At 31.1% G+C, this 14,327-nt stretch overlaps 2 protein-coding genes across 5 annotated transcripts in view; both read right to left on the reverse strand.

Annotated features, from left to right (window-relative positions):
• Nucleotides 1-14,327, reverse strand: part of LOC127717617 (histone-lysine N-methyltransferase EZH2-like) — an 86,038-nt gene that overhangs the window by 30,984 nt on the left and 40,727 nt on the right. For all 4 annotated transcript variants that reach the window (XR_007989272.1, XM_052223331.1, XM_052223330.1 and 1 more), the window contains exon 14: nt 2,307-2,368. Coding sequence is in view for 3 of the 4 variants with exons in the window: in XM_052223331.1 (XP_052079291.1) it covers nt 2,307-2,368 (62 nt within the window). In the remaining variant the exon portion in view is untranslated. The remainder of the gene's footprint in view (nt 1-2,306; nt 2,369-14,327) is intronic.
• LOC127717620 (uncharacterized) lies at nt 11,419-13,366 on the reverse strand. The gene is made up of 2 exons (XM_052223340.1): nt 12,580-13,366; nt 11,419-12,000 (listed from the first exon to the last, which is right to left on the reverse strand). Exons 1-2 carry the CDS (start codon nt 12,662-12,664, stop codon nt 11,555-11,557), a joined length of 531 nt encoding a protein of 176 aa, XP_052079300.1. The 5' UTR covers nt 12,665-13,366; the 3' UTR covers nt 11,419-11,554.

A 14,327-nucleotide genomic window follows, 5' to 3' on the forward strand; every position in this document is an offset into this window, starting at 1 on the left:
TATTGTATAAAATAGTTCATATGTGTATGCATTAGTTATTGTTAGAATTGATAATTCATGAAAATGGATACAAGTGATTCTTAGGAAAGTCAAATAAAGGAGTAAGCCCTGTAAAACCCTGTGTTGGCCCCCAAAATATAGCATTTTTACAAATTTGTTAAAAATGTAAACTTTTAACTATCTATTGGAAAGTAAAATACTTTTGTTGCATAAATATGAGCTGTTTTTTTACAATACTTGCACCATTAATTTATGCAAAATCACAGAAATCTTCACAATTTTAACATTAGCACATATATTTAGACGATTAATGTCTTAAATGGAAGTGGCTGCACTTGTGTTTAGTCTTAATATTCAAATTTATGTTGTGTTTGATGATAATACATAACATATAAAGGTTGAGACTGAACATGAATGTGGCCACTTACATTTTAAACAAAAACCATCTGGAAAGTGAAGTTTTATGGCATATTTGACAGATTTTTCATATTTAAGCTTGAATTTGAACATCTTTAACATGTTTAATGACCAAATTAGTTCTAATCTTTTACATAAACTAATTGAATCAACCGAAGCAGACACTGTAATGTTTAAAAAATGTCAAAAATCTTTCATCAGATGTATTTCAAGTTTTAGGCAAACATTAGCCCTTACTGGACCTCCTCCTTCATGATTGCCAGACTACAAAGTATTTGTGGATACAGTTATTGAATTATTTCAAAGTTCTACTATCATACCATCTTCAGCTAAAACTACTGACTTAAAGTGGGTAGAGCACAAGGTGATGCCTTTCTCAGACTGTATATGATATCTTCACACTAAACACATTGGAAGTGTACTAATATACATTTGTCTGAGAGAAAATAATTTATTTATGAGATGTACTTTTATATAAGTGCCTTGTGTCTATTGTTTTTCTATTGAGATTGACCATTTACAGCTGATTTTTATAAAAAAAATAAATTTTGTACTGTTAAACCACTGTCCCATGTAAGGGGAAGATAGAGTGCTCACAAACTTGTTTAACATACAACATTCTTTATGAGCCTGTTCTAAGTCAGGACCTGGAAATTCATTGGTTATTGTTTCATGTCGGTCATGTTTGTTCTTTTTCTAAATTGTATTGTTATAAATTAGGAAGTTAGTTTTCTTGTTTGAAATTATTTCGTGTTTTTTTATGAAGAGGCATTTATAACTGACTATAGAGAATAGGTTTTTCTCATTGTTGTAGGTATATGTAGTGCATGAACTATAATTGCTTAAATCTAAATCAGATAGGAGATGGACATGGCAGCTTATGCTGGAGAAACTTTTAAGGTTTATTTAAGAAATGAAAACTACACACAATGAAAATCATTTGGTGTCCATAATAGCAGTTTAGAAATTTCTTAAGCAAATGCCCAATTTGGACAGGTGGATTTCTTTTTCGGACATATAAAATATCATGGTCACTTGCCTGAATCACAAGTTGTGAAAAAGTTAATGTTGAGCCCTGATGATATCATTTTTAGCATTTTTTTTTTAATTTGAATCATAAAGTTGCAGGATACTTTAGATGTGCATGCCTTTACATGAAGAAAGGTGTAAGACTAATATTGTGAAAGAAATTTCATAATTGCTCCCAATAATAACTAGAATTGCAATTGCAAGCAATAGAGGATGTCACCTGCACCCATTGCCACAGTTACAGCAGCCATTTTGCTCCCAATAAAAATAACTCCACATCCTGAATGAAAACTATTGAGGGATAGATGTACACTATAACACTTGATATTGTCATCCATAATATAAGTGCTCTTAAACATAACCAGAATAATTCAGTTCATCAACATAATGGATCTCTCCTTCATAGACGAACTCCACGTTCTACTTAAATGTCCATCTTTTAATAGAAAGTAAGTGAGTTTCCATTATTTCAAATATAGCTAAAAGTTACAAAAAATTTCAGAATTTAGATTTTTATTTACAAATTATTTGACTAATGTCCAATGATGATAATCACATATTAAATCAAGTGGGTAATTAATAATTTAAATATTGCTTGAAAATCTAATATTAGAAACTATTAAAGTAAATTTATTAATTTTACAGGAAAGACACATATTCATTGTATATGCATTCAGGAGTTTAATGCAGCCATCGTAGAGCAGCATAATATAACAATTGATTTATTTGGGACATCTTTAACAATATAAATAATTCTTTAGAAATATTTTGTATTGATTTCATATTTTCCCCACTGCTCCACTATTAAAATATCTTATAAGTCTCTCTCTCTTCTCAGTACAAACAAAGTATTGACTTACCTTACCCATACCTCTTTGAACACTGACATTCTTACAGGAAATCTTTGCTGTATCAAACTGATCTGTCAAATAATAAAGTAAAGTAATTATTTTAAAATTTTTAAAATAGGGAATTTTTTCAAATTAGTCTCTAGTTAAAAGTTTCACTCACTTTGTTGATTGTATTTCATACTTGATATTTTCTAATTTAGGCCAAAAATTAAATTTAGATTTTTTTATGTTGCCTACCTCCTCACCTAAAAAGCATCCTACCTGAAAAATTTCATGACACAAATCGGTTCACCGCAGAGGTCGAACCCTGAACAGTTGGGGCAAGTATGGACACAACATTCAAGCTTGATACAGCACTGAATTTGGATTGTAATTAAATATTTGACACAGCATAGGTTTCTGACACAGAATGAATGTGGTCTAAGAACTTAAAATTTTTTAATTTATCTATTCAAACCATATCATTATTATTTGCTTTTATATATTAATCAGAAATAACCAATTTAAATTGGAAAATTTTAAAGAAAAAAAAATAAAAAAAAATCCCCCCCCCCCAAATTTTTTGAACCCCCTTATGATTCATCACCCCCAAACTCAATCCCAGCCTTCCCTTTGTGGTATGGTACCTTCAACTTGCATACATGTGATGGACTGTGAAACTAAGATCAGGAGTTTGGGAAATTTTGGTCAGGAGATTAGGACTCAGGTCAGGAGATTAGGACTCAGATCAGGAGGTTTTTAATCGACATAAATTCTGTCATAAATGTAACCGTGTGCTGTAGAAATTGTCTGTTAAAGTGTGTTTTCTTCAACTTTCCATTGTACTTATTAATTAATTTTCTCTATCTTTTTAAACTTTCAACATGTTCAATCTAACATTCTTCTTTTTTAGTATGTTCTTTAAATTTTTTAGGTCATACCTGTTTTACCATTATTCATTGCAATCAAAACAATAGCTTATCTATCTGCAAGTAGATCTATTGTTTTATCTTTATGCGAGTAGATTTATAATGCTTGATAAGTAATACATTCAAACTGTATTTATGGGTCATATTTATTATATAAATTTCAATTTAAGCCTTGAAAGGAAGTATAGAACCCTCAAATAATTTTCAAATTATTATTTTTTTATTTGTCCTAAGACATTTAAAATCATTTGATTACCATCCTTTTATGATTATTTGTTCAATTTATATTTTATTTATATTCTTTTTAAAATTAACATTATCTAAAGGAAAGTAACTTAAAACAGGATAAATCAAGGGAAGTAACCCAACATTCATTTTAACTACACAAAGTTTTATTACACAATGGCAGTTAGCCTGAGGTAAAAATCGTTGATTACCAGAATGTTTGACACCCAAGGTGACAAGTGAAGCCATATAATTATGCATGTTAATTGATTTACAGGTAAAATATAACTTCAGGTAATGTCAGTTACACCAGATATGTTGGGCTGAAATTTTTCATTCATGAAATATTTCATACACGGGAATTTTTTGTCTTCAACGGGAGGTCATGAGGAGACCCCAGAAAACAGGATTATTGTACTCCCGTCGGGAGGTTCACATGTACAATTTCAGAGAGATCCAAACACTTGAACACAAGTTATTGTCTGGAAACTAGAAAAATGCTTGTTTTTTGGTCCCTTGTTGGCCCCAAATTCCTAAACATTTAGGGCAATTACCCCAAACTCAAACCCAGCTTTCCCTTTGTGATATGGAACCTTGTAGTACAATTTCATAAAGATCCATACACTTACACACAAGTTATTGTCCTGAAACTAGAAAAATGCTTGTTTTTTTGCCCCTTTATGGCCCCTAATTCCTCAAATTTCTAGGGAATTACCCCCAAAATCAATCCCAGCCTTCCCTTTGTGGTATGGTACCTTACAGTACAATTTCAGAGAGATCCATACACTTGAACACAAGTGATTGTCTGGAAACTAGAAAAATGCATATTTTTGGCCCCTGTTTGGCCCCTTATTCCTAAACGTTGTGGGCAATTACCCCCAAAATAAATTCCAGCTTTCCCTTTGTGATATGGAACCTTGTAGTACAATTTCATAAAGATCCATACACTTACACACAAGTTATTGTCATGAAACTAGAAAAATGCTTGTTTTTTGCCCCTTTTTGGCCCCTAATTCCTAAAATTTGGAGGCAATTACCCCCAAAATCAATCCCAGCATTTCCTTTGTGATATGGAACCCTGTGGTACAATGTCAGAGAGATCCATACACTTACACACAAGTTATTGTCATGAAACTAGAAAAATGCTTGTTTTTTGCCCCTTTTTGGCCCCTAATTCCTAAAATTTGGAGGCAATTACCCCCAAAATCAATCCCAGCATTCCCTTTGTGATATGGAACCTTGTGGTACAATGTCGGAGAGATCCATACACTAACACACAAGTTATGTCTGGAAGTTACAAAAATGCTTATTTTTGGCCCCTTATTCCTTAACTGTTGGTCCCATAACCCCCAAAATCAATCCCCACCTTCCTTTTGTGGTATTGAACCTTATGGTAAAATTTCATAGAGATCCATTCACTTAAACTAAAGTTAGAGTGCGAAAACCAATGTGTCTTCGGACAACGACGACGCCAACGTCATACCAATATACGACCACAAAATTTTTTTGCTGTCGTATAAAAATTAAAACCATACCTCCCTACCAAACACGGTTCACCCCAAACCCTACAAGGCATGGGAAGGCAACATCAAACAAAAAATTTCTAAGGGTGGCCTTACCTGTAATTCACTTCTATTGTTGTACAGGTATATATAGAATAATAGTATTTTTGTATATGATACTTTATAACATTTTTGTATGTGATACCGACTTTACCAGCATGAATATCAAACGAGCCCATACGGCAAGCTGATATTCCAGCTAATGAAGTTAGTATCAAAAAATGAAATGCAATTATTCTTATTCTTTTTATAAGCAATTTATCCTAACAATGTTTTTTTGTGTTTTTAGAATATGAAATACAAGAAATAGTTAACAAATAAATGTGGATAGTGTCCACATGTGGACACAGATGATGCCCCCACTTGCATATCATATAGTTATAAAGGGACATAACTGAAGAACGGTAAAAGTGACGCTACCCAAATTTGAACTTGATCTGAGTTTTGTGGTAATAAGCATTGTGTGTAAGTCTCATAACATTTGGTTGAGGCTAACTTAAGTAGAGAATAGAAACTAAAAATTCAGCAATTTTTCTATTTGTAAACATGCATAACTCTAGAACGGTTGTGTATAAGTTTTATAACATTTGGTTGAGACAAACTAAAAAATTCACCAATTTTTATGTTTATAAAGGGACATAACTCAAGAATGGTAAAAGTGTCGCCACCAAATTTTGTACTTAATCAGTATTATGTAGTAATAAGCATTGTGTATAAGTTTCATAACATCTGGTTGAGGCAAACTAAAGTTAGAAAACGGAAACAAAAAATTTGTACTTGATCTTAGTTTTGTGGTAATGAATATTGTGTATAGGTTTCATAATGTTTGGTTGGAGCAAACTTAAGTTACAGAATGGACACTAAAAATTTTGCAATCTTTCGATTTATAAAGGGCCATAACTCAATAATGGTTAAAGTGACACTACCCAAATTCACCTTGATCTGTGTTTTATCAGTGGAAGTCAAAATTAAACATTGCATTGTATAAAGCATTGATTGTAGTTGATTCAACTATAATCATGAACAAAGGAAGATAACTCCAATTTTAATCAAAGCACGAAAGCGCTGTAAAGGCAGTTAATTACAGGTTGTGTGTATTTTAAGTCCAGTTATATCATTATCTTGCATAGTACAGTGTACTTATCAGAGGTGGCTTTCAGTATTTAAGATTTAGAGTTCTCTAATGATATTGAACAAGTTTTATGAATGTCATATTCTGAGCACTATATGAAGGCGATTGTTCTCACTTGTTTATGAACTAGTGCATTATGTCCAGTTTGTACCTTTTTTTATCTATGTTTATAGTCAAATTAGTTATCAAAGGTACCAGGATTATAATTTAATACGCCAGACGTGTGTTTCGTCTACATAAGACTCATCAGTGACGTTCAGATCAAAATAGTAACAAAGCCAAACAAGTACAAAGTTGAAGAGCATTGAGGACCCAAAATTCCAAAAAGTTGTGCCAAATACGGCTAAGGTAATCTATTCCTTGAATAAGAAAATCCTTAGTTTTTTCATTGGCAATCATAACACATCTCCTTATTTATATAATGATCTATATTCAACGACCTCAGGTACAAAAAAAATGTATGTAACTAAACTATGATGGGAAACCTTTGACTTCTTTCTTTTATATAAACTTTTGATTTGGTACCATAGAACTATGTAGAGTAAATGTACATTGCAACATGTCAACTCTTTCAACTCCTAGCAAAATTATATTTCCAAGCATAAAGTAATTTATGCATGAAAAAAGGAGTTCTTAATTAAGAAATAAACTGATTCGCTGAGCGCAGCTGGATACACCCGCAGAGGTACTACCCTGAACAGCTGGGGCAAAAATGGACACAATATTCAAGCTTGATACAGGTCTGAATCTGGATTGTAATTAAATATTTGACATATTATAGTTTCTGAATAAAAGTAGTCAATGAACTTGAAATCGGTTATATGAATTGAATTTATATTCAATTAAAGATTTCTTGCTGTTGTGCAATACACTGTGCTGTTGCGCAATACTTAATAAATCTGTTGCCAGACTATGAACAAATAAAGTTCAATTTCTTCTCAATGTCATATTTGAAATTTATGAAAATCAATAGGGAGATTACATCAATAGCTATAAATAATTCACCAAAGTTTCATGTGAACTGCTTAAAGCATTTTTGAGTTGTTGTCCAAAAACTGGAAAATCCCCCCTTTTTTAATGAATAAAACCCCATAACTCAGAAATGTAAAATCTAAAATTTATAAAATTCTAAAGGGATCTTACGGATTGATAATTTAGTCTTAGATGCAAGATTTTTTTATCAGTTGTTAGTGGCTTTGAACTAGCTGTCAGTAAATGCGAGTACTCTCAGATCTGTACTTAGTGTCTTTTTGTTGTTTGGATGTACAACTACCCGACCACGTCCACTTGTATTTGTATTTATCCATCTGATGAGTTTAGCCTCTTTCAACTGATTTTTATAATTTCGTGCTTATGTTGTACTGTTACACCACTGTACCAGGTTAGGGGGAGGGTTGGGATCCCGCTAACATGTTTAAGCCCGCCACATTCTGTATGTACATGTATGTGCCTGTCCCAAGTCAGGAGCCTGTAAAAGTGTAATTCAGTGGTTGTCGTTTGTTTATGTGTTGCATATTTGTTATATTTGTTCATTTTTTTACATAAAATAGGCCGTTAGTTTTCTTGTTTGAATTGTTTTACATTGTCATTTCGGGGCCTTTTATAGCTGACTGTGCGGTATGGGCTTTGCTCATTGTTGAAGGCCGTACTGTGACCTATAGCTGTTAATTTCTGTGTCATTTGGTCTCTTGTGCATGTGTGGAGAGTTGTCTCATTGGCAATCATACCACATCTTCTTTTTTATATTTACATCAACAGATATAAAAAATTCACCAAAGTCAAGGTGAGACAACAAAACTTAGTTGTAAGATCTCTGAAATTTTTTACAGGGTACGAGTTTTTCTCATTGTTGGAGATTGTACGGTGACAGTAACACCTGTAACTGCTTTAACCCATTTCTTATGCACTTTAGTTTGATAAACTCACTGAATATCATACCACATCTCCTTATTTTTATATGCATTACAATTTACATGTGCATGTAATTGTAAATATATATATATCAGAACAAAATTCATTGCGTCACTTTTATTTATGCATCCTTTGGCACAATACAAGTTCTAAAATTACACAACATAAGGGATCATAGATTTATTCTAACGAGGAAGCTCCGAGCATGCTCGGAGGATGCTCAGAGCTTTTTCAGTAGGCTCTTCTCTGCAGTTTATGTGAAAATAATTATCATGATCCATTAAGATGTCAATCAAATCTACACCACTTCTATAATAAGGAAAGTAGAGCATTAAAGAGGAAGCTCAATTAACACCTGTGTAAACATCTAATCTATTCAAATACATTTTGCCTGAAATTTTACAAAACTATAGAATAGATTAGAAATTATTCAACAGTACTGTGTAATGCTTGGAAAGAAATCTCATGTCTCCACAAAAAGTGAAAGTCATTTAACAAAAAATATACAATTATTATATTTTTAAAATAATCATTTCTTTTTTTATAATAAAAAAAAATCTCAAATTTTATAATTAGATGATATGATTTAAATAAAGTTTATATTATATAATATGCTACATAAAAGTTATCAAGACACAAACCACAGTCAGTGGGCGATACTAAACGAGTTATTTTTTTTAGTTACTTATATTAATAGGTATTTTTTGTTTTTTTAAATTATTTGATATAATCTCAATTGTTATTTTAAATGTCAAAAGTGGACTAAATGTAGTTTTTAAGAATTTTTATATCATTTCATTAAGTAAAATTAAGTATTTATCCAACTTGAGATGAGTATAGAGAGATTACTTTAAAAATAATGACAAAAATATTACTTTTATAAATTATTTTATACATCTTCGAAAAACTAAGCATACTTACAATTATTTAAGGAACATATGTAATTGTTTTTGATAAAGATTTCAAATTATAAATAACTTCAAGTCTTAATTAAATCACAAAGTTCCATCCATTTATATTTGTTCATCTCTAAGATTTTGAAGGAAAATGTTATTTTAATAGCCCCAAGAGACCAATCTATGACCAAGAAGTGTGGCATCAGAAAGGCAATTAGTGTTTCAGGAGGATTTAAATAGTTTTATACTGCATGGGGAAAATAACTAGACGTGAAAATTTGTTAAAGCTTGTAAAACCTGTATGAATGGACACCTATAGAAATAATATTAACAGAAGTTACTTATTCATGATATATAAGTAATATTTGAAACAACCTTGTTTTCAATATAACTTGTATAGGTAATTTTGAAAATTACTAGTTTAAGTAATGCCCATAACTAAACAATGGTATTTTTTTTATAAAATAGCAAAGTTAGTTTTTTATATAAAATATTTTTGCAATTTTAGGGGACATGACTACTAAAGCTTGTAAACAGAGAAAAAAAAAGGGGGATAGAATTTGGTTGGTTAATTCTGGTGATGTCTTCTTTCTTATATGCACTGAAAAATTATGTTGTTTTATTACTATAGTACAGGACAAGAAAAAACTTTACTCATGTCAAGTATTTCTTTATTTAAAACATAAATAAATTCTGCACATATTTTTGGAAAAATACAAATTAAACAAAGAGTGATAGGGGGAAACAATTTTATATTACATTTTCATTCAAGTACAGGTCAGGATAAAACTTCACTTATATAATTATGCTAAGTATTTCTTTATTAAAAAATTAATAAAACCAAATCTGCACAATTATAAAAAAAATGACAATTAAAGTGAGACGTACTAGAGGGAAAACAATGGTGGTATTACCTCCTCAACTTTTCTTAGAGTAGCCATAATTTTTTTTATAAAAAACTAACTTTGCTATTTTATAAAAAAAAAAAAATATCATTGTTTTAATAGTTAGGGGCATTACTTAAACAAGTAATTTTCAAAATTACTTATACAAGTTACATTGAAAACAAGGTTGTTTCAAATATTACTTATATATCATGAATAAGTAACTTCTGTTAATATTATTTCTATAGGTCTCCATTCATACAGGTTTTACAAGCTTTACCAAATTTTCACATCTGGTTATTTTCCCCATGCAGTATAAAACTATTTAAATCCTCCTGAAACACTAATTGCCTTTCTGATGCCACACTTCTTGGTCATAGATTGGTCTCTTGGGGCTATTAAAATAACATTTTCCTTTAAAATCTTAGAGATGAACAAATATAAATGGATGGAACTTTGTGATTTAATTAAGACTTGAAGTTATTTATAATTTGAAATCTTTATCAAAAACAATTACATATGTTCCTTAAATAATTGTAAGTATGCTTAGTTTTTCGAAGATGTATAAAATAATTTATAAAAGTAATATTTTTGTCATTATTTTTAAAGTAATCTCTCTATACTCATCTCAAGTTGGATAAATACTTAATTTTACTTAATGAAATGATATAAAAATTCTTAAAAACTACATTTAGTCCACTTTTGACATTTAAAATAACAATTGAGATTATATCAAATAATTTAAAAAAACAAAAAATACCTATTAATATAAGTAACTAAAAAAAATAACTCGTTTAGTATCGCCCCCTGACTGTTGTTTGTGTCTTGATAACTTTTATGTAGCATATCATATAATATAAACTATATTTAAATCATATCATCTAATTATAAGATTTGAGAAATTTTTTTATTATAAAAAAAGAAATGATTAATAAATATAATAATTGTATATTTTTTGTTAAATGACTTTCACTTTTTTGTGGAGACTTGAGATTTCTTTCCAAGCATTACACAGTACTGTTGAAGAATTTCTTATCTTTTCTATAATTTGTAAAATGTCATGCAAAATGTATTTGAATAGATCAGTTGTTTACACAGGTGTTAATTGAGCTTCCTCTATAATGCTCAACTTTCCTTATTATAGAGGTGGTGTAGATTTGATTGACATCTTAATGGATCATGATAATTATTTTCACATAAACTGCAGAGAAGAGCCTACTGAAAAAGCTCCGAGCATCCTCCGAGCATGCTCGGAGCTTCCTCGTAAGAATAAATCTATGATCCCTAAAACAACTAAATGTTATTTCAGATGAAAGTTTTGTTTCAGTTCCATTCATAGGATTTATTAGAATTTTGTATGTTTTGCCAAGTCCAATAATTCGCTCTATGTGACATAGAGACATAGTTGACTAAACCACCAGGTGTCGAACATTCAAGAATTTTCAGTGTTTCTGTTTTTATTTGATGAAAAGGTTGCCTGAGCTCTAGGAGCTTTAGGTTTTATCACGGGATATTCTGTGCTGTCAATTATAATCCAATTCGTAGGAAACTTTAATTCGAAGTTGGATGGTGAAAAATACCTGACTAAACCACTAGATGGTTAGACATAAAAACAATCCATGTATACACAATATTCTTAACACTAGATTCAATCTAGAATCTAAACAGTTCAAAGTTGGTTGTATGATGCCTCAATTTCATCAAAGTCATAAAAAAACTGATTTTCAACTGACACACTATCAATTTGAAATATATATGTATCTCAAACAATGTGCTGCTGGACCAAGTGTGGTCAAAACAAATAAAAATTTAGTATACAACTCTACACCGGTATAAAAATGCATGGCTGTGTCACGTGTCTTCATTTCAAAATTCTCTGCTGAAAACATAGGCATTGATGGTGTTTGCGTAATTCCATCTGTGAAGCTCAACATTAGCTCGGCAGTTGGTGGTGGACAGTCATAAATCCTTTCTGCAGTATGAATGACTTCTTCAGGAAAACCAACTTTACAATCAAAACTTTCCTCTAGATTTCTACTACAATATTCATCAAGTTTAGTTCTTTTGTTTTCACAGGAAACTGCCCTGATTTTTCTTTTTGCGGACGATTCAGTCTCTTGCTTGGTCCAGGAAAATAGGCTGGGAATGGCAGTAGACTTAAGTCTCTGTATGGTGGGTTTGCGCACTGAAAAAGGTTATAAAACATTAGTTTTTTGATAATTAAATGAACTTCCATTAGCAATGTATACTTTGTACTACCTGGCGAAATATTAACTAGATTTATTCATTACCATGATTACAATCTGGATAAAACTATGTTTGCCTGATTCAATGTATGTTATGTAAATCCAAAGGACAAACAATGAGAGACTTATGCAACAAACGTACATTGTTTGTACCTAAATAACTATAATATAGATGAGAGCATGTCATTGTTTTGTTCCTGTTAACATTGTCATTGATATTTTTCAAGAAAGTCTATGAGGCATAGCTTATGCATTCCTGTCATTACTACATTAGCATAATTACTGCTAAAATAATTCTCAGTATGATATACCTCTTGTAAGAAATCATTATAATTGTAGCAATCACCAAAAAATCTAAAACAGATCACATTGAATCGTAATCCAAAAAATTATGACGTCTTGAATTACCCACCCCCTTTTATTCTAAAACGATAATTACGGTTGTAAACAGACTTTGGTTTATTCGCATGGCGATTACATATATAACTATATATTTCACAAAGAAAATAGAGTTTTACCATGAATAGTTTCCTGCACGTAGTCTTTTTCAGTAAAACGTGCCTTGCAAACAACAGCTGATTGAGATGGACTCCACGATATCATCGTGTTCTCGTCCAATCTGCGTATGGGCCATGGCGTTGATCCAACTTTTCCTTCTTTTTAAGTCATTTGGAAATGCATGTCCTCCTCTTAAATGACATCCAGGTACACAACAACAAGTACTTGGCATCGTTAATTAAAAATATAACTGAAATAGTTGCACAGTGCAGAAACCGGAAGTAGAGGAACAGGATCCGCTACCACGGCGCCACCTATTCAGGAACGATAATTTGCTACTTTATATAACTGCGAAATTACAATAACGTTAGACGGGTTCACGTGCATAAACAGAAATGCGCTTTAAATTGTATAATATAATTCATGTTCAGTCGACATTTAATTATTATATCAACGACTGAAATGATTTATAAACATCTAGATTGCAGATAACACTCGAAATAAACCCGAGCTCTTTCCACACGGAATTCAAATAATTCTAGTTTGTCAATCGGTTGACTGCTTATAATGCAAAATACTAATATATCAAAAGTTTTTAAAACTAACAAAACACAATGATCGTTTCTCTATTTCCCAATGTAAATGAAATGAAACAAAAAACATTTTATATCGCAATAAGAAGAGGAGAGAATTCAACATTTCCGGATCTACTTGGAGCCTAATGACCCCCCACGTAGATAAGTTGGATATCGCGGAAGGAAGGATTAACCCGGCAACTAGAAAGGCATTAAAGCACTGCCTTTAAAAATTACTTGATATATTATAAATAATTTTCCATTTATAAAGGAGCATAACTGTAGAAGGGTTAAAGTGACGCCACCAAAATTCAAACTTGATCTGTGTTTTGTGGTAATAAGCATTGTGTATAAGTTTCATAACATTTGGTTGAGGCTAACTTAAGTTAGAGAACGGAAACCAATTTTGGGACGTACGGACGTACGTACGTCCATTTATAAAGGGGCATAACTCTAGAATGGTTAAAGTGACGCCACCAATATTCAAACTTGATCTGTGTTTTGTGGTTATAAGCATTGTGTATAAGTTTCATAACATTTGGTTGAGGCAAACTCGTTAGAGAACGGAAACCAATTTTGGGACGTACATACAGACGGACAAGGGTAAAACTTAATGCCCCCACCGCTAAAAAAGTTATTCTAAGCAAACAAATTATTGCGATAGATGTATGGTTGTATGAATTAAGTCGTGTACATTTCATTCATAATGAGATGGATGGTCACGACTTTTGTATTGTTATGTGGAGTCATTACTAAATTAATTATTTTTGAGTATCACAACCTGTCCAAGATCTAAAAAAAATATTAGGCAGTAAGATGAAAGACAAAACAAAAATAAGTAGGATGTTTAAAATATCCATGTTGTTCAAATTTAACTGCTTTAAAACTAACCAAAGAGCAATAACTCTAACGAATTCTGAAAACTTTAGTTCTTACCTTCAGAAAGCCTGGTTAAAAATACTGGACCACAAAATAATAAATACAAAAAATAAATATCCTGCCTACTTTATCAATGCTACAGAAGTCATTGTCTGAGAACCAGAAAATTTATTTGACATGTCCTAATATATATTAATTTTTAATTAAGTGCTACAAAATAATATTTTCTTTTGCATTTATTTGTTTAATTATATATTTTTCTGTCATCGATAATCTGTAATCACTTCTTTGTTATATCTAATCAAATATTTTAA

This window comes from Mytilus californianus, unplaced genomic scaffold (genome assembly GCF_021869535.1).
Source record: "Mytilus californianus isolate M0D057914Y unplaced genomic scaffold, xbMytCali1.0.p SCAF_10, whole genome shotgun sequence".
NCBI lineage: Eukaryota > Metazoa > Mollusca > Bivalvia > Mytilida > Mytilidae > Mytilus > Mytilus californianus.

What these genes read in the sequence shown, in the direction of transcription:
- LOC127717620 (XM_052223340.1), bottom strand. Translation starts at nt 12,664, where the DNA reads ATGATATCGTGGAGTCCATCTCAATCAGCTGTTGTTTGCAAGGCACGT. An exon ending in CGTGCAGGAAACTATTCATG is followed by an intron (nt 12,001 to 12,579) that starts GTAAAACTCTAT and finishes AACCTTTTTCAG; the next exon opens with TGCGCAAACCCACCATACAG.